This window comes from Capsicum annuum, chromosome 1 (genome assembly GCF_002878395.1).
Source record: "Capsicum annuum cultivar UCD-10X-F1 chromosome 1, UCD10Xv1.1, whole genome shotgun sequence".
In the NCBI taxonomy this organism is placed as follows: Eukaryota; Viridiplantae; Streptophyta; class Magnoliopsida; order Solanales; family Solanaceae; genus Capsicum; species Capsicum annuum.
Genome location: NC_061111.1, coordinates 235,675,877 through 235,697,007, shown reverse-complemented (window position 1 = coordinate 235,697,007; position 21,131 = coordinate 235,675,877). Strand labels below are relative to the sequence as shown.

Genomic DNA, 21,131 nt, shown 5'->3' with positions numbered 1-21,131 from the left:
ATAAGTGACGTAATTTAGGCCTTTTTTATAAAAAAAAATATGTTTGTATAAACTTACCCAACAAATCAGTGACAGAGCGAAGATTTTCATTAAGGGGTTCAAAAGTGCACACATGAATTAGTTGAAGGGAATTCAACATTTGCTATATATGCATAAAAAATAATTTTAACCATATATAAATATATAATTTCTCACCAAAAAACTTTGAATGAACCTTGAGTATATGCTAGCTCCGAACGTTCAACAAACTATATAATAGAGCTACCCAATTAACGTTGACCTTATAAAAAGATCCGTATCTACACCATTTAATTTTCAACTAGGCGTTAAGATCAAGTAATGCACAATAAACCATTCTTTTATTATACATGCCATGTGCATTATACACACAAACTAGTATACTCCCATTCTCTCCCTTCATACATTATTTCTCTCATTCTTCCATTTTATGTATCTGCATTTGTTTCATCACACAACTTTTAATCTACTTCTTTAAAGTTTGAACATTCTTAACTGAATTTGCATTGACTTCTGGATTGCTCGAGCTTGATTTTATGGCGAACACAATCGCAGCTACAGGTGTTTCATGTCCTGTAGTACTTAATGGCGTTGGGATCAGCAGAATGTGGCAGCATCAAGGAGCACCCACTTTGTGAGTTAATGCAAAAGCATTTCCGCATAGCTCAGTAGCTTTAAATGTAAAAAAAATCCATTGAGTTGTGTTCTCTAGAATTTAGAATTAATAAACTCAAAATCCTAGCTTCGTATTTTTTGATTACTGATCTTCTTGAATAGAAATAAGTTCTTCTTACTTTTGAAATATATATTTTTTTAATGTTTGACTATGACTAGAGGTTGCAAAAATTAGGCCACGAAACCATAACCCGCTCAACTCGCCCATGTTTGAGCTGATTATTGACTCGTCCATTTATCGGCTCAACTCATTTTCAATCCATCAAAATTTGAGTTGATTTATAGCTTAGATTGAACCATGAGAAATCTTGTCAAGATATTTTCAAAAAATATCTTTTTTTTATTTGATACACATTGTATATAGCTTAATATGTAAAAAAAAAAAAAAGAAAAATTATAAAAAATCGAGTAAGATGCATTTTTTTAGAATTCAGAATTCATAAACTCAAAATCCTAACCGCTTTGTATATTTTATTTTTGAATTTTTTTAAAGGGTTGATTATAACTCAATTAGGAATTTTGTGATATATAGAATGTATTTGCTTGCATATATTACTTTGTATAATTTAAGTCAATAGGAATTACATGGGCTTAAGTGTTGATTAATTCTCTGGTGGAACTATCAACAGGATAATGTGTTCCACTACAGCTAAAGGTGCAGTGGAGCTTTCACGGTAATGTGTTAAAACTTTTATTTTATCAACTTCTTATTGTGTACTTGAGATTCTTAATTAATGTGGACATCTGATTTTGATTTTGCCTTGCAAAAATTAGTAACTAAATTAGGTTAGTTTTATGTTAAGGCAAACTATGGACCAAAGTTGTTACGGCACACTCCAACTTCGTCTATTTCCCCCCTGAACTCAATTTTAGCATATTTTTGTCATCCTTTTGTGCTGACGTGACAACTTTATTACATAAAATGGGGCCCACATCAAAGGTATCACGTTAGCTATAAAGGTTGACAAAAGATGTCATGTCAGGTCAAAAGGTTGATAAAAATACACTAAAATTTAGTTCGGGGGTAATAGGACCCCCTGAAGTTGGAGCAAAATTGATCACAGTTCGGGGGTACTAGATGTTTTGCTCTTATGTTAATGAAGATTAATTGTTACTGTAGATATTTTCAACTTTGCATCAGAAGGTCCTCCTCTTTTCCACTTTTAGGTGAATGAAGTGGAATGCCTAAATTATTAGGTATAAAATGTAAGTTGTAATATAAAGCCAGAAAAACCATTACCATGTAAACTTGTGTTGTGTCTTATATAGCACGTCACGTTTGCCTACCTTTCTAATGTGTGATTTGCGAAAGGTGTCATGTGCATCTCTTCTCCAAAACATTACTTGCTTAAATGAGTGTTAGTCCTTTAAATTGACTAACCCTCATCAGTTCAATCGCCCTTAGTAAGGGGCGTCACGTATAGCCCTCTTAGGGACTTAAGAGTGTTCGTTCACTGAGATTTGCAACACCATTGAACCGCGAAAGTTCAACTTCAATATAATATTTGTCAGAGCTGATGCCTAGGGAAAGTATTGCCAGTTTTCGCCTACAAACCTTACAGATTTGTGCTTTGCACTACATCATTATTGAGCCCTAAGTTGCGGGGGCAGTACATCATTGTTGAGGCGGCCCAAAAGCATGTACCATGTGAATTTGCGCTCTGGCTTGCATAGCGTTACACTTTTACAATGTGGAATTTGCTTAATATGTAATATATACCCTTTCTTAGTAAACTTGCCTTTTTGAAGCAGTCTCAAATTTACATTAGATTGTTGACAGAACTTCTTACTTACCATTTATCGTATGTACAGACTAGTTAACACAGGCTGCAAACTAGTAGGATGCGGCTCTGCAGTACCAAGTCTGAGAGTTTCCAATAATGATCTTGCAAAAATTGTTGATACTAATGACGAATGGATATCCGTTCGGACAGGAATTCGTCACCGTAGAGTTCTTTCAGGTGAATCTTTCATTGTTATTGATACATACTAACCTACTACAGGTGGTTGGTGGGTTCTGTACTTTGACAAAAAAGAAATGACAATAACATGACGTGTTAATGCAATGACTAATTATCCTTTCCTCTCTCCAGTATGAAGATATTTTTATATTTCAATTTACTGCTGATTAAGTTTTATTCTAAACAGATTAAAAGAATTCTATTAAATCAACAGACATGTTTACAAGCATAGGGCACGTCAGTATCCTCCAAACTTTCCTTTATTGGTGAAAGTGGAATGCAGTTGTAGCATTTTCTTATACAAAATATTGAATCAAATTTGTGATGCTATTTTAGATAGGCATATGTGATATGACTGTACCTGTCAGCACATGTTGGTCATGTTTGAATGTATATGAAAAATAATACAAAATATTTTTGTATATAAATGCCACAAGGCCGCGATCTGATTTACACTGCTATAGGCAAAGAGAATTTAACGGATCTGGCTATAGAGGCTGCGTGGAAAGCTCTTGAGATGGCAGATGTTCCTCCTGAAGATGTTGATCTAATTTTGATGTGTTCTTCAACTGGAGATGACCTTTTTGGCAGTGCACCGGTGGTATGACTTTGTAGAGTAGTAACATTTTGTCGACAACTTGAACCAACAGAATTCACCAGTTTATACTAGTGATTAGCTAATCTGCTACTGAAAAAACTTGCCATTTATAGTTTCCTGTGCCTGAAATGTGTCGTTATATACTAGTTCTTGTTCATATGCATATATGTAAACCCAATGAAGGACAGACTTTATAACATCCCAGATAGTTAAGATCATAGTTTGGTCCTTATATGAAAACTGAGCATCCCAACGTGTTCTGCTTAAAGTGTTATTAAACAAAAGCAAGAAGAGTTGTGAATTTTATAAAAAGATGCTCTTCTTTTGACTGATTGAACTTTTTCTATCATGTGATCATTACTGTCTGAAAAAATAAAGTTGAAATGGTTGGGTCATTTAATTGGTTAAATGTCTCAATCTCCCTGGTCTACTAGTTACACTCACTAGCTTGACATGCGGTGGTACTCTGACTTGCTATGATGTTTGGACTCTTCAAAAATGCCAATAGGCGTGTGTTGGATCCACCAAAAATAGTGCATTTTTGTAGGATCTGACACGGTGAACAACAGTTTTAAGAGTCAGAGCAACATAGCTGACTTGTCACTGAAAAAAGTATTTCGTTAATCTTTAGGTTATTGTAGCTTCTCAATCCAACAAAATTTACTTAGAATATATTTAACCTATTTAAGTTCTTTTTCCTTTCTAGTCTTTACTAATTTCTAGTTCTGTCATTGATTTTTTCTTTCCAAAATTATCTAAATTTCTCAACTGTCTTATTATTATCTTTAATCATTCCTTGATATTTCTCGTTTCTTAGATCCAAAAAGCACTGGGCTGCAAAAGAAATCCACTGGCTTTTGACATTACGGCTGCTTGTAGCGGGTTCTTGTTGGGTTTGTTTTCAGCTTCTTGCTACATCAAAGGTAGAATCTTCAAAACTTTTCCTTTATTATAAAATTTTGTGAACTATATAATTATTCTTTACATAATATAGCTATGTATTAATAGTTGAATACTTAGCTAATGATGCTCTTTACAGCAGTGTCGTTTGTCCGGTTATTTTTTGGCTATTATACAGGTCATATAATGTAACATAATATGAAAAATTGGTTCCAAAGGAAACTTGCTTGAGTGAAAAGTATCTAAAGTAGATTTTTTGGAGAAATGAATATCATTAGTTTTTTAGTTAATTTTCTAGAATAATCTAGTGAATGAATATCATAGGTTCTTCAAGAATATACTAGTATAGTATCTTGAATAAACATATTGTAGAATTATGTAGATATTCTAGAATAATGGTAGAAGATAAGGATCACTAGATTTTTATCTTGTAGAATTATCTAGATATTCTAGAGTAGTAAAAAAAAAACATCACCAGATATCTAGAGGATTTTATAGAGCCATCCATGAACAAGTATAAATACGGATGATCTTATACATTTGTAACCAACTCAGAAACAATACCAATTCAAGTAGTGTTCTCTATATTAAAGTTCTTCCTTTTCTTTTACAGTTTCCTCTTCTTAGTTGAATCTTTCGATCTTAGTTAACGATCTTGGGCTAGCAGAAGGTCTCCCCACTACACCTTCCTTCAGCTATTCTCTACATGGAATAGAGCCAAAGTCATAGATGGACGTCTGTTTATTTCAAGATCGGGTTTGTGGTTGATTCAACTGGTTTATGCGAATGGATTTAAGTAGCTTGCGTTCATGGACTGGGAATGGAGTTGTTGAATCAGTCCAATTGCAAGGTATGGAAGACATGTATGGAATCATATCTTGTGGTGAGGATTTGTGGGATGTTGTTAATGGGAGTAACACAAGTCCCCGAACGACGAACCGGTGAATAGTAGTGCATACAAGAAGTGGAAGCAGATTAATGCAAAGGCGGAGTTCATACTGAAGAGGTCTATATCCTCCAGTTTATTTGACCATATCATAACGTGTAAATTAGCTCATGAAATATGGAGGACCCTCGATCAGTTATTCAACAAGAAGAATGAAGCTCGGCTACAAATATTGGAGAATGAATTAGCTAACATCACTTAAGGTAATCTTTATATTGCCGAGTATTTTTTAAAGATTAAGAACTTATGTTCTGAAATTCTTTATTGAATATGGATAAGGTTATCTCTGACGCACGCATGAGAAGAATTATCATTCGTGGTTTGAAACCAGAATACATTCCCCTTGTGACATTTATTCAGGGATGGGCTAAACAACCATCCTTGGAGGAATTTGAGAATTTATTGTCGTCAGAGGAGTTACTAGCCAAACAATTGGTTGTGAATTTGTCAAAGAAAGGGAAGAAAATGCTCTTGTAGCTAACAAGAGGAACGTTAAAAGAAAAGCAAGAGATATGTCTTACACTCGATTCTCAAGTGGTTCAAGCTCACCTAGAAAGAAGGAGGAGACTTTAGTTGGGTTCGAAATCGAGAGGGCATTATGCGGAAGCTATTAGTTGCAAACTATGAGACGATAGATAAGACTACAAAAAACTATAATAAAAACATACTATTAATATGGTTTGGTCAAACGGCCTACATATAAAAACTAATATTAAAAACATAAACCTATGGGAGAAATCTCCCCCTAAACCAAACTCTTTTAACGACTACATTGTGGATGTTATTGTGTTATGGTATGAGAAGGGGGTCATTTATTTATAGAGTTTCAAAACCTTTCCTCTAAGAAAGAGATTTGCCAAAAATGGAAAAGCTTTATATTTTTCTTTCAGGAAAAGTAAAATTAACTATGGTAACTTTTATTTTACTTCTAAGAAAAAGTAAAACTTAAATATAGTAAGAAAATCAGGGAAAAAATCCTAACAAATCTCCTCTTTTTGGGTTGATTTTCTTCATTTGATCACGTGCATGAAATTCGTTCTTGAAATAATCTTCATAACTGCTGCTTGCCATGGTTAAAAATAAGGTTTAAAATATCATGGTTAAAAATTAGTTTAAAAGTAATATTTTGTTTTTATTTTTAAAGATACAGCAGCAGGCGTGTTGAAAATATGGTTGAAACTTGTTCTCCACATGTAGTTCGACAAAAATCTTCATTATCATCCAAATTGATTGCAACTTTGTTCAACAATTGGACCATCGATTTATTGAACCGTGGGCTCTGATACCACTTGTTGGGTTTGAAATCGAGAGAGCATCATGCGGAAGCTTAACATTTGCAAATCTTGCAATAAATCAGACGACAAAGAAAACAATACTAAAAAAGCATAAAATTATTATATATTTTGGTCAATCGGCCTATATATTATAAAACCTAATATCAAAAACATTAAACCTATTGGGAGAAATCTCACCTTAAATAAATACTTTTTAATGACTACATTGTGGATGCTATTGTATTATGATATGAGAAGGGGGGTCATTTATCTATAGAGTTCCAAAACCTTTCATCTAAGAAAGAGGTTTGCCAAATATGAAAAAGTTTTATATTTTTCTTTCGGGAAAAGTAAAAGTAATTATGGTAACTTTTATTTTCCTTCTAAGAAAAAGTAAAACTTAAATATAGTAAGAAAATCAGGGCAAAAACCCTAACAACTTTTAATAATTATATTAAGAAGCCTCTCAGATGTTATCAGTGTGGCAAAGCAGGACACATAAAAAGATATTTTCGAGCCACGGAAAGCAACATGACTCAAACTGAAAAAGTTGTTGAAGAAGAAGAAGAAGAAGAAGAAGGATGGGGAAGAGGCTTATCAACTAAGAGTCCAATAAATCCTTCGCTTTCATAAATTTGGAAAGAGATTGGATCGAATATAATACAGCCCATTATGTGGAGCAGAAAGTCACTGATAAGAAGCAAGATGATACTGAAGACATTCAGACTAGTGACATGGCAGCTGCTATTAAGGAAATAAAAGAAGCAGATCCTAAAAATGACAATAAAAGTTTGGACGTGGAGGATATTGAAGTAAGTTATGAGCAAACAGTGTCTAAAACTCAATATGCCAATGATGACTCTATCGGAGAAACTATTAAGGGAGATTTAGTACAAGTTGAAGTCTATGATCAATCATCTATCGTATTAAGTTCAATAACTGGCTCAGAGCAAATGTTGGAAGTTGATGATGAAGCTAAAGATCTAATGAATGATGAAGTTGAAAATAAAGCCCCAATTTTAGATGGAGAGACATACAATATGATTGAAGAGGTAGAAACGAAATCTAGTGGTGGATCCTATTATGATACTGAGGCTTCACAAAAAATTGATGATCAGATCGCCATCAAATTAAATGAGGAGACTGATACCGGTGAAGTATCCTTGTGTTATGGAGTTGCTTTAGAAAGAGTGAGTTTTAAAATCTTGAATTCTAGAGCTCCAAAATTTTCCATCACATGTGTGTTTCCAGTAGTGAAAAGGGAGCTCGAAAATTCAACATCATAAAACACGGCAAGGACAAATCGATGATGAAAAATCTTTATCATTGAGAAAAGACTGAAGAGTTTGGAAAGCACTGCTAAGAGTTTTGCCAAGGCATGATTCAAAGCTTCGTTTGAGTTCTTCTGCAATGAGTTTGGGATAGCTTCCAAAAAATTAATTTAAGGGGGAGAGTGAAAAATAACTAAAGTATACTTTTTGGAAGAATGAATATCATAGTTTTCTAGTTAGATTTCTAGAATAATCTAGTGAATGAATATCATAGGTTCTTCTAGAATATACTAGTGTAGTATCTTGAATAAACATATTGTAGAATTATCTAGATATTCTAGAATAATGGTAGAAGATAAGGATCATTAGATTTTTATCTTATAGAATTATCTAGATATTCTAGAGTAATAGAAGATAAACATCGAATATTTTCTAGAACCATCCATGAACAAGTATAAATAGGAATGGTCTTATACATTTGTAACCAACTTAAAAACAAAACCAATTCAAGCAGTGTTCTCCATATTAAAGTTCTTCCTCTCTTTTATAGCTTCCTCTTCTTAGTTGAATCTTCCAATCTTAGTTAACGATCTTGGACTAGCAGAAGTTCTCCCCAACTACACCTTTCTTCTTCAATTCTCTACAGGTTTTTATAATAAAATGTAGCTATAAAAGATGATTGTTATAGAGAAGTTGCATGTTGTATGTTGTTCCTAGATATGCTGTGCTAATATAATATTTTTGTTCCTATTTCAGCTGGTGGTTTTAAGAATGTCCTTGTAATCGGTGCTGATGCTGTTTCTCGTTTCATTGATTGGACGGATAGAGGTTCCTGTATTCTCTTTGGCGATGCTGCTGGTGCTGTACTTGTGCAGGTATCGATAAAGGAGAGTTTCTGAACCAATTATTGAATAGAAAAGGCATCGTTTTGCTAGGTTTTCTTTTAGCACCATCCGAAAAAATAAGTTCAATTTGCATTAGATGAATTTTTGCCTGACATTTACGTTTTTTCCCTAGTAGGACAACATGCACACAAGAGAAATAAAATGGATTTCACATCAATAGAAAGTGTATTAATAATATATAAAGTCCTTACTTATTTTTTTGTTTGGGATGGGTAGGAATTAGTAGTCACTGGACATGGGTATAAAGTGTGCTAAGCCCCTTTTTCCATCGGAACAGGTTGTTTGCAGTTCGAATGAAACTTAGACTGGAAACATGTACGATGAGTTTGTTCTTTTGTAGGTTGTTTTGCTACTTTAGCTTTCAGATTTGTCTGAGTAAGCGGTTGAAATAGCTCCTCACCGGTCCTCATACACTGAATCATATTTTGTTTGCATCTTATTTCTTATATTGAGTGATACTATTTATTTACTGTCCTTTTTGGCATACCTTTTAGAGTTCAAGCAGAAATAATCTTTTTCGTTGAATTTGTAAATTTTGAATATCTGTTTCATGCTCTGAATATCATGCTGTAGTTGCCATGCTACATCTAGCTATGTGCCTGACCGGCTACTTGATTTGGTTTGGGAATACTTCATCAATTATAGTGGCCCATAGACATGAGATGTACCTCTTGCGTTTGTGTGGTAGTCCCTGGATATAGAGGCATTGGCCATTTAGTCCATGGTCAATTGGATGGTCGGTGCAAAGACAAAATTCGAAACACGTTGATTCCCTTACTTTCCCATTCTTTCCATAATAGGTTTTTACTTAATATCATATGGATGGACTCAGATCCTTTCATGTAGGAGAGTATGAAGTTTGAAAATCATCAAACTATAGCAAGTGTCGATATACTATGGAGAGATGTTTCTCCATAGTGCTAAGCTGTGAGTTTGTTTCTTCTGTGACTGGTTCTCCAACATCTATTTCTAAAAATTCACATAAAAATATTTCTTTTAGGCCTGTGATATCGGAGAAGATGGTTTGTTTGGTTTCGACTTGCACAGTGACGGTGATGGTAAAAGGTACATTACGCTCATTCATCGTAGTAGGAATTACATTACTAATTCCTCATTTTCAGATTGGCACTAACTAGTGGTTTCCATTGTCAAGACATTTGATTTCCACTTTCAAAGAGAATGAAACAGATGATGCATCAAATGAAAATCATTCCGTGACTAGTTTTCCGCCCAAGTGTTCCTCTTATTCCTATCTCCAGATGAACGGCAAAGAGATTTTCAAGTTTGCTGTTCGCGTGGTGCCACAATCAATTGAAGCAGCTTTAGAGAAAGCAGGCTTAGATGGCTCTAATAATTTTGATTGGTTGCTCCTTCATCAGGTATGATTTTCTGAGATACAATATTATGTCAATCATGAGAAATTACGAAAATTGTTTCCTTCATGAGAAATTACGAAAATTGTTTCCTTTCTTTTGCTATTATATATGGAAGAAACGAACTAGCAACTGCATCTATAGCTATATCAGATCTTTCGTGAAACATAATTTAGAATCAGATTTATAAATGAATCCAGAACAAACCGTTGTGAAGCAATTTAGTAATTAAAGCTTTATGACTTCATGTTGGTTCTTAGAGTCTCCTCAAGACACTAACTAATAAGAAAGATATTATTGTCCATAATTTGCAGTGATTAATCTTGCCAAAACATCAATCTAGTTTCTCTTAGAACTGTCAAATGTTGAGGTTTTGCAACAAGGTACATGTCCTTTTTTAAATTGGATAAAGTCATTTATGTCCCCTAACTTTGCTATAAAAATCAAATTCTCCCCTCGACATTCACTACCATATACTTTTGTCAGTGGTATAACTGTTCTATAAAACTTAGCTTTCAAGTTAGTAGGCATCCTTGTATCAAACTAACAATTTGCATCACTCTTATTCTCTTAAAACGAGTTTAGATATCTACATTATGTTGTTTGCGTTTAGGACCTCGAATTTGTTCTTTAAATGTTGAGTAAACTTGTCGTGCATGTATTCAGTCTTACTTCTACTTTACGTGCAGGCAAACCAAAGGATTATAGACGGTATAGCAACGCGGTTAGAGGTGCCATCAGAGCGCGTGATATCAAATTTAGCAAATTATGGGAATACTAGCGCTGCATCGATTCCCTTGGCATTGGATGAAGCTGTTCAGGATGGAAAGGTGCAACCAGGCCATGTCATTGCTGCTGCTGGATTTGGAGCTGGCCTTACATGGGCTTCTGCAATATTCAGATGGGGATGAATGTTGGTCGGATAATTTTTATTTGTACGGGATGTTTACACCAAACTAACGATTGCAAAGTATATGTCTTTTGTATACACATTTAACACAATGTTTATATTTAATAATAAGTTCAAAAATATATATTCGGAAGAGCGATGTGAAAATGATGAATGTTGATCATATTAAGCTAACTCAATAAAGGAAGAAATTATGTCCCAGAAAGGTCCTCGCATGCCTTCATTGTAATTTTAATGATTTATATTAGAATGTCTTATGAAAACTATTGTTATTTTTCAATATTAGAGGAAAAATTTCTTTTTTTTGTTGATCCAAATTTTTATATTAATACAAATGCATCTCAAGTTTTTAGTACTATTCTGTATATAACTATCGTCTATACTTTTATTCCCCGAATATATTGCAAAGCCGAGCAGTGGAATCAATATTTTCAATCATAAATGGACTTTAAAATAGTAGTACTAGCTATAATTAGGAGTGTACATGTTACTATTTTCAATCATAAATGGACTTTAAAATAGTAGTACTAGCTATAATTAGGAGTGTACATGTTACTGTATTGAAAACTTTTAACTTCAGTAATCCCAATGGTCTCAAGCCATGGTCTGGGTTAATGAACTAGTCTACGCTCAATGCGGGATTTCTGTTGGATCAGATCTTTTGGGAAGCTTTTGGACCTAGCGAAAAGGGCTCTAAGCCTTCACGCAAGCAAGCGCGAGAGAAGCGGAGCACGAAGCTACCGCTTCCCCCGACCGACTAAAATACAACAGTCCCGACCTACTTTGATTCAAAAGAAAGGCGAAGGGTTTGGCAACAAGCAAACGGCTTTCTATCATAGTAGCAAGGGTTCCAAACCTTAACTACTTAAGTACCAAAGGCTTCTTTTGGTTGGTTTCATAATGGGGCTGTTCACTACAAGCTATCAGCGCTCAGCGCTGTCTTAGATTGAACGTTGACTCAAAGGAAAGGGAAGGTCCTGCTTTCGGGACGGAGCCGTATGACGCGAGAGTGTCACGTACGATTCCTTTGAGAAGGGTGTGAAACCACCACCTATCAGGCCCGACGAGCGGTCCACGGAGTTGCATCCCTACTCACCTTGATCGGTCGCTCAAGAGACTGACTCTCTCTTTCTCTGTATTTAAACGCAATCTCTTGAATTTCAGTAGCAGAGTGAGTCTTTCTGCTCGTAGTTCCTCTCTTGTTAGTGTACTCGTGGTACGGGTCCATAGGAGTATCCACATTGCTCCCAACAATCCATTAAGATGCTGCTCCCCTTCCCTCTTTCTTTTCCCGCTTTGCTAATCTTCCCCTCTAACGCGGGCCGGGCGGCGACGGGCCGCTGCCTGTGACTCAGCATGGGAGAAGGGGGCGGAACTGCACACTTTCGTGTTCAGAGCATTGTCCGAGTGAGTAGGCAGCGCCTACCAAGCAAAGCTTTCTTGAAGAGGCAGGGCTGGTTCCTTTTCGGCGCCCGCCCTTTATTTATTTAGATTTTAATTTTTTATTTTAAAAATATTATATTATTACTATATCAAACTATTTTAGTATGGTTCGGTATTTAAAATTTAATTTCAATATTGTGCGGTCTGATAAATTGGTAATCATAGTTTAAACGACAACAATTCTGCAGTCTGATAAATTGATAATCATAGTTTGAACGACAACAACATATAATATATTCATATAATAGAGAATTATAACTTCAACTTTACAAAAAACGTCTCAATTATATTTCTTATATTTGTAGAAATATTCAAAAAAGAAAGTACAAAGAAAATTATGTTTCTTAATCAATCACCGAGAAATGAAGAGAACGAGGAGGAAAATGTCTAAATTTATAAGATAAATTTGGAGATTAAAATCAACGGAAATATATATTTTTTAAGTTGCTATGTTTTAAAAGTATTGTTATATATATAATCATTTAAAAGTATAATATAAAATATAATTAGAGTTTCTACATGATAATATGTCTTATAATTTTATATCATTTTATCCTTTCAAATTCAATCCAAACATCCATATGGTAGTAGGATATTGCACTTAAATATGTTAGCAGACATCTGGACATGTAATTTGAAGTTTAATTTGAAATCAATGTTTTTCTATGATATTTGAAAAAAAAAAAATTAACTTCAATCTAAAATTTTGGTTTCAAATTTCAACTCCGTTCAATTTCGAATTGTGATTTTGATTCTTTTAAATTAAAATTTGGCTCATAGGTTTATATTTACAAATTTATAATTTATCTATAAAATTAACATAAAACTATGTGACTTGTTAATATCGTCTTAAGATATTATATTTTATTTATGAATTATAATTTGCTTATTTGGTAACATTGTAAGAATTAGAAAATTTTTGACAAATTATGAAAAAAATTATGTTTATGAGAATAAAAAATACAACTTTTAAGCTCTAAATTATATGTCTAAATAAAATTTTGACTTTAAGATAAACCTAATTTCCAATTGGGACCAAATGAAACCTCAATTTGATTGATTATTGTCTCCGTTCACTTTGAATTTTTCACAATATTTAAAAATAATGATTAATAAGATTGTTTTTCACAATACTCATATATTAATGGAAAAAGTGTCAAAAATATCCTGCTACTTTAAAAAATTCGTCAACTTTACCCTCAGTCAGAGTCATATTTACCCTGTCGTTAAGAAAGTTATCAAAAATATACCTCATTTTAACATTTTTTCATCATGGCAAAATCATAGCCACGTGGCATGACATTTGAAGTGGAGTTGATGTCACGTGACATGCCACCTCAACATCATACTTTTTGCTTAATTTTTAATTTTTTTTCTTTAAGTTTTGTTAATTATTTAAGTTTATTAATTTTTTAGAAAATATTAATTTTTGGCTTGAAAAGAATCCATGGCTTAATTATTTTGTTAACAGTTAACAAAAAACTTTAACAAAACTATGTAAGTTTATGAATGCATGAAAAGAATTCATGACTTAAATAATTAACAAAACTGAAATGTAAAATTTCACGTGGAAAAATTAATATTTTTTTCCTTTAAGTTTATTATTTTTTTTGGAAAAAATTAATTTTTTTCAACATAATTTTTTTCACGTGTAATTTCAGCAATGACAAGCACAAATAAAATAATTCTTGTCAGTTTAAAAAGCGGATTAACTGAATTCTACGTGGCATCCAAAATTTATAAACTTAAAGGAATTCATTTTAAGAAACTTAATTATTTTTAAAAACTTAAATAATTAACAAAACTTAAAGAAAAAAAATTATAATTTTAAAAAGGTATGATGCTGAGGTGGCATGCCACGTGGCATCCACCTCACTTCAAATATCATGCCATGTGGCTATGATTTTGCCATTATAGGAAAATGTTAAAATGAGGAGTATTTTTGATAACTTTCTTAACGGCGGGGTAAATATGACTCCAAAATATGACTGAGGGTAACGTTGGTCAAATTTTCGAAGTAGGGGGTTATTTTTGACCCTTTTCCCTATATTAATTGATGTGTAAAATTAAGTGTTGAAAAATAATTTAAAGAGTAAATTATTAATATCAATAATAAAATAAGAGAAAAATTTCTTTTGATATCAAAAAGTAACCAGAAAATATATTTTTTAATATAATGAACTATTAAGTAAAGTAGGAAAATAGAGCTCTAGAATTTTATCAAACTTGCAATATTGATTAAAGTATCAGAATCCCCAATACTTGTCCGTCTCCAGCGAAATCAGACTTGTAAGTTCCCCTCTTTCACTTAATATTTAGTATCTCTGAATATCCTAATTAATTTTCGAATTTTCACCAGTTATTAGTGCATGAATCGTAGATTACAGATTGTTTGTTTGTCCCAAAATAGCCCCTTATATCTTTGTTATTCGTTTTAGTAGCTATAGTATTAGTATTATTTCAGAATATTGTATTTGTTGTTGTATTACTTCGTGAGTCTTATTTATTGTGTTTTTGGGTGTGATAATTTATATTGTATCTTGTCTTTTTACTATTTATTTTCTAGATAGTCGCGGGTCTATTGAAAACAGCCTTTCTATCTCACCTCTGAGGTAGTTGTATGGATTACGTGTCCAAGACCCAACTTGGTGGAAATATACTGGGTACTGGGTATATTGTTGTTGTATTGTTTGCTAAACTAGTGGGACTGTCACTCCTTAAGTCCCAAAATATGTGTCACTTTTCGTACCTCTAAGAGGTAATTTGTAACACTCCAAACTTTCAGGCTAAGATTTGAATGTATGTAACTAAACCCGAACCTGGTGAAATTGAGTGTATTTAGGTGTAAAGGTCAATTCTTTTAAGTGTGGAAAGTGTTATGGATGTGGATTAAAAGGCACTTGAGTCTAGTTTCCAGCGCCACCGGTCGTTTGTCAATCCGAAGTATGTGCGAAAAGGTATGACCATTTGAATGGGCATTGTGCAGTCCGCACAACCGCGCGGCGGAGGCAATACTACCGTCATTTCTGCGAGACCGTGCGAGGAAGACAGTGTGACCAGCTGCGCAAACAAGGCGCCAGTTGTGCGACCACGCACGAGAAAACACTACGAAAGGTCAATTTCCCAAAAATTTCATTCTTCTCTCTTTCTTTTAAGCCCTAAGTTGGTTTTCTCTCCTCTGTTCATCCTCCAACATCACGGTATGTTCCTTCCATGTATCTCAAAGCATTCTTAATTATTTCTAATCATTAATTTGGATTTCTAACAAGATTCTACACTAAGAATCCTAGGATTTTCAAGGAACCTATCTCCAAAAGTCAAGAAAAATAATTGTGCTCATTCCACTTCCAAAATCATGTTTTCTTGGGAATTTGGAGCAATTAAGCTATGTGGAACTACCCTCGGTTTTTTGGAATTTTAAAATCATGGTTTCTTATACCCAATCTATATCTCAAGTAGTGTTCAGGGTGAAAGTTGAGTTCTTTAAAAAGTTATTTTTTTTATGAATGCTCTTCCCCAAAGTGTAAGTTTTTATTTTATCTTTTCGAATTGTGTTTTGGGTTGTTAAATTTTTTTTTTTTAAAATTTATACTTTGAGTTGAGAATAGGATGATTTATGTTAAGATAGACCCATTGATCCCCAGACCCCACTAGGTGGGAATACACTGGGTATGTTGTTGTTGTATAGACCCATTGATGGAATTCCTTTTCTAATTTCAAGTCTATAACGCATTGAGATGAACATGACTTTAAAAATTATTTTTGTGGGGGATTTGACTACGTTATCATTGTTTCATGATTAATGGTTTCAAAGAAGTTTCTTTGAATGGTCTTCAATGAATTGTATGAAGTATATCTTTGAACTGTATGAAGTATATCTTAGCTCATGAGATGCTAGAACTCTTAAAAACCTCCATAGTGAAGTTTAGAAAGATGAACAGTTGACTTGCAAGTCTTGATATGATGATACCAATAGAATAATTTTTTTCATGATTAAATGGAGCATTGATGAGATAAAGATGTAAATTTTTGAAAGATAATTGATGTGATGAACATGAGTAGAATATGGGCTTATGAGAATTAGATGGTTGACCGAGAGGGGGTGGACTTGTTTTGATTCACTACCCAAGACCACATTTTGCCGACGTTGGGTTGGTTTTTCTGGAAATCAGTACAGTTTCAGTTTCATATATATGTGTTAGATCAGTACGTTTTGTCGTCTTGGATGATACATCATTTCACGATGTAGGTTTCGAGGCGTATGCTTGTGGTTCCTACAACAATACCTGCTTCCACTATTGGTGAGCCCTCCATCTTTCGGAAGGCATATTCATTTGATGTCTTGCCTTTATTCTTTTAGTTTTATCATATAGTCGGGGCCTTGTCCCAGGTCAATCATTTACTCATTCTATTGGAGGCTTCATAGACCTATGTTGATGTTAGTTTAGATGATTTCAGTATCTTTGAAACACTTTAGAGTTTTCCATAATGATGATTTAATAACTTAGACATTTATGAAGTGTTTTATAACTGTTTCTTCCACACTTTTAGTTGAATCTAATGAGCAAAGCTAAGTGGTTCTCTTAGGTCATTAATGAATTTGGGTGCCTGATACGTCCAGGGCCTAGGCTCGGATCATGACATAAGTTGACCCATTTTCAAGCTAGATTGAATCAGATTAATTTAATACTTTTAAAATTACATTTTAAAAGGCAAAATTGTTGTCATGTGACCCGAAGGACATGGGTTTAAGCCGTGGAAACAACTAAGACTACAAGTCTGTTCCCAGATCCACACACATAGCAGGAGTTGTAGTGCACCGGGCTGCCCTTTTTTCTAAAAAAAAAATTACGATTGTGTCCAAACGGTATGAAATATATTATAAGTTACAAATTTTTCATATTAATATGGTGAAATAATACATCTTAAAATGTCGGTCAAAGTTCGCGTTGTTTGAGTATCGAGAAGTGAAAAGTGACACATACTTTGGGACAAAGGGAGTACTTTTTTTAGGGAGAGAGCATCATGATTGCATCGCTCTGTTATCTGTATGAACTCAATTTGCTTATTTCATCTCCTAAAGTTCTGTTAAGTCTTTTTCCTTACCTCTATGTTTTGTTTTAGGAGATTATCTGTCTGGGCTAGCCGATTTTTGAAATTATTGTTTAAGTTGTGCTGAGTTTGCAATATTTTTTCCCTGTATTTATCATTGTATTTATCATTGATAGTGACTTGGAGGGTCTGGTGTTTATGCCTGTGTAGTATAATCAGTTGCTCTTTGCTAATTATTTGAGGTTCTTTTGTTTCTAAAAACTAGGGATCTCTCTGTACGTTCTCTTATGTTAGCTATTGTTAGTATATGATTCCAAATTTAATGCTTATCGGGTATAATAAAAATCTTATCTTTTTATGTTCACACTGCCCATCAGATGTCTTTATCACTTACAGCGTAATGCTGGCCGATACAGGACATTCTTGCTTAAGTTGCGCACAGTTTGCAATAGTTTTTACAATGCACTCATCTTTTATGGTAGTAACTTGAGAGGGTCTACTGTTTATTCATTTGGAGTTAACTCGATCGCTTTTTGTTATGTTGAGGTTCTTTTGATTCTAAAAAATGTGCTCTCTCTTTAGATTCTCTAATGTTAACTACTGTGAGAAAATAAGTACATGTGACTTTCAGTTGAATCTCTATCGGGTATTATATGAATCTCATCCTTTTCTATTCACACTGCACATCAAATATCAAATTGAGTAGTCTATTCTAAGTCTTAAGTAAATTGAGGATTCTAACGATGCCAACATCTAGAAGTTGTGGATATGGAAACTCCATCTGCTGCTTCATTTATACCAAATTCAAGTTGGACAATGCAACAAAGCAAGAGCACCAAATGGACGTTGTTGGTCATGTCTATTGTTCTTTGTTCTCTAAAGAAAATAAAATAGTGAACGTTGCTGGTAGTAATGCATAAGATGTAACTCAAATTTGGCTTCTTTTTTTCTTCGGAGATGAAATCTTTCTCTCTTCGTTAAAAGCTAACATTTTTTTTTGGAAAAGGGTTAAAAGTGCACTAGCTTGACAAACAATAAGGACTATTTAGTGCTCCAAGTGAAAGAAGAGTGACGATTTTGAACTTAAGTCCAAAGGGACTATTTTGGGACTTCAATTTGATAAATTTTGGCATAGATGTGGATTGTCCTGTTTAAGTTTTTATCTCATCTAACTAGAGATTTCATCTTTTAAATGGATAAGCATATAGAGAAAACAAAGCACGGCAGAGCGAATTCTCAGCTTGGGAGTCCTCATAGACATTGTGGATGAAGAACGGATGCGAGATACTCTGCCCACTGATGGTACTATCCTTATTCAATGAATATAATCACTCCACTATGCTTCTATCTTGAAGAGAACAGTATAAACAATAAATATTTCACGTAGTTGTATTTTTTTCATTGGCTTAAGAATTCTCTAAATCTAGATGTTTTCTAAATCACATACGTATCTTAATTCAGCTATATAATATTCACTTCCATTTCATATTGATTACCAAAATGCCCTTTAATTTTGTGGTTTTAAACATGTCATGTGGAAAGTTGAAATCAAAGAGTTTCTAAAAGAGGAAAAGGGTCATTCTTTTTTAAATGGACTAAAAAGAAAGTAGGTCAAACAAATTGAAATCGAGGGAGTAATTGTTATTGTATGTTCTTATAATTATTTTCTCTTTCTTTTTTCCATTTTCCATGTATCTTGTGTAGCTTAACTACTTAAGAATTGACGCATGTTAGAATTTACTGATGGTGCTTTAAATTCATCCTTTTCCGCAGATCGCCCTTTACCACCTGTACTACTTCCAAAGACAGATGACAACGAAGACTCAAGTTAGTATTACTTGTATTCATACGCTTGGGAGATATTGAATGTGGAAATGCTTTAGTACTTAATTGTTGGTCTGGGTATGCAATATGAAATCAAAAGATGACACTTAAGACTTTATTTGTCACCACATTATGTTGGAACAAAATGCCTGTAAAGTGAGTAGCTGTTATATGGCTTCTAGCTCTTGGCCCCTTTTTGTTTAGTGTTGCAGTGCCCCAGATAGGACTACGTTTTAACACAAAATTTTCTTGGTTAATCACTTCATATGTGGTTACATTACTTTTTGAAAAGAAGCTGAAAAAGTCATCTCTGATATTTCTCTAGTAGGCTTTGCAAACCTGTGATAACTTTCCCTAAAGTTTAATCTAGCCTCTGTTCATCCATGATTGGTGTGTACTGAAGTGCTTCCTTAACTTGTTCTCGTTGATGTTAAACCCCTTGCAGCATACATCATTTCAACTAGTAGCCTAGTATCATGTGGCTTTTGCTTATAAGCATTTGATGGAATATTAATGAGAACTTGATGCTATAGTTGGGTTATTTCTGAAATGGGTTTTGGCATAAACAGAGATCAAGAACACTTGTACGTGGATGTAATTTAGATATTTCCTGGTGCGCTCACATGTTATTGATTTCTGAATTCTGATAACAGGGTTCAATGAGTTATGGAACAGATCCGTTTGTTAGTTATTTTCATGCTGACTACTTTCAATAAGTTCTCATCTTTGGATGATTGAATTGTATCCTTTTGCAGATCAAGAGGCTCCACAAGTTGATGGAGATACATGGCATGACCTTGCATTGGAAAATCAACGACATTAATGATCAACCTCGTGTGTTTGATTTGCAACCACTATCGTCATATATATTTGCTGGTCATGTACTTGATTACCATCGATCGTTGTATGAAAACTAATTTCAACTGTTCTTTCTCTTGGTATGTTGGTCAGTGGTGTGTTAGTCTAGTGGTATGAGTGCATCACATGATGTGTGGTTTAGCACACATAATGGGGTTTGAACCTTACCACACTTGTATTTAAGTGGAGAAGGTTAGAGGGCCGAACCGTTTATTCACAGAGTTTTGAACTTTGGAGCCGTTGATCCTAGTTATCTTGGCAATCTATGCTCTCTAATGGAATAGATCCCGGGAATGCCTGCTTGTTAACGGATGTTAAGGTCATTCCTACTCATAGTTCGTACCAAATTGAGTGTCTTATTTAATTTAGTAGTTTTACTTTATGGGTGTGTTTGGTGTGAAGGAAAATACTTTGCATGGAAAATATTTTCCTAGAAAATGTTTTCTTGGAAAATAAGTTGGTTTCTTACTTGTTTTCTTGTGATTGGTTGGTGGATGAAAAATATTTTCTGCAAAATGTTTTCTAGTATTTGGTTGGTGAATAAAAAAATATTTTTCAGAAAATACATTATAATGTTTAGCTAAATAGTAAAAATATGTTTTAGAAAATTATTTTTGACCCTGAAAAATACTTATTTTAGGGTGTTCGATATGAAGAAGAGAAAACGTTTTCTAGAAAAACAAGTTGTTTATTACGCATATTCTTATGTTCGTTATGCAAATTGGATGAGTATAAATATTTTTTAAAAGTATTTGTTATGTTTAACAAAAACAATGAGAACGAATAGGATAAAAAGGGTGGGATAAGAAAAAAAATTATTTTTTTAAATAAATTAAAAAATTATTTTTTTTGTGGGAGGGGAGGGGGTGGGTGGGGTGAGAGGAGGGGGGGCTAGTAGGGGGGGGGGGGCGGGGTGGGGGGGGAAGGGGGGGGTAAGAAAAAAACTTATTTTTTTTTTGTGCGGGGGGGATGGAGGTCGGTAGGGGTGGGGTCAGGTAGCGGAGGAAAAGAAAATAATTGAATTTAAAAGAAAAATAAATCTTTTTTTTTAAGGGAGTAGGGGTTTGAGTTTCGGGTTAGGGGATGAGGTAAGAAAAAAATTGAAATAGTTTTTTTTTTTTTT

General features: G+C 33.8%; 2 protein-coding genes across 10 annotated transcripts; both read left to right on the top strand.

Annotated features, from left to right (window-relative positions):
• Window positions 1-554: 554 nt before the first annotated feature.
• Window positions 555-10,832, top strand: LOC107848771 (3-oxoacyl-[acyl-carrier-protein] synthase 3 A, chloroplastic-like). Its single transcript, NM_001324658.1, has 9 exons — window positions 555-652; window positions 1,323-1,367; window positions 2,506-2,654; window positions 3,119-3,255; window positions 4,070-4,175; window positions 8,400-8,518; window positions 9,549-9,613; window positions 9,702-9,927; window positions 10,611-10,832. Exons 1-9 carry the CDS (start codon window positions 555-557, stop codon window positions 10,830-10,832), a joined length of 1,167 nt encoding a protein of 388 aa, NP_001311587.1.
• Window positions 10,833-14,405: 3,573 nt separating this feature from the next.
• LOC107848782 lies at window positions 14,406-20,355 on the top strand. 9 transcript variants are annotated; one of them, XR_001668191.2, is made up of 5 exons: window positions 14,952-15,388; window positions 16,524-16,575; window positions 18,528-18,628; window positions 19,100-19,153; window positions 19,906-20,355. XR_001668191.2 is itself a non-coding variant. In XM_016693522.2 (5 exons), exons 1-5 carry the CDS (start codon window positions 15,246-15,248, stop codon window positions 19,971-19,973), a joined length of 411 nt encoding a protein of 136 aa, XP_016549008.1. In that variant the 5' UTR covers window positions 14,987-15,245; the 3' UTR covers window positions 19,974-20,355. The 9 variants fall into 9 exon arrangements, 1 of the variants encoding a protein (XP_016549008.1); XR_001668195.2 differs by having other exon boundaries at window positions 14,986-15,474; window positions 18,535-18,628; XM_016693522.2 differs by having other exon boundaries at window positions 14,987-15,388; window positions 18,535-18,628.
• The last annotated feature ends 776 nt before the right edge of the window (window positions 20,356-21,131 follow it).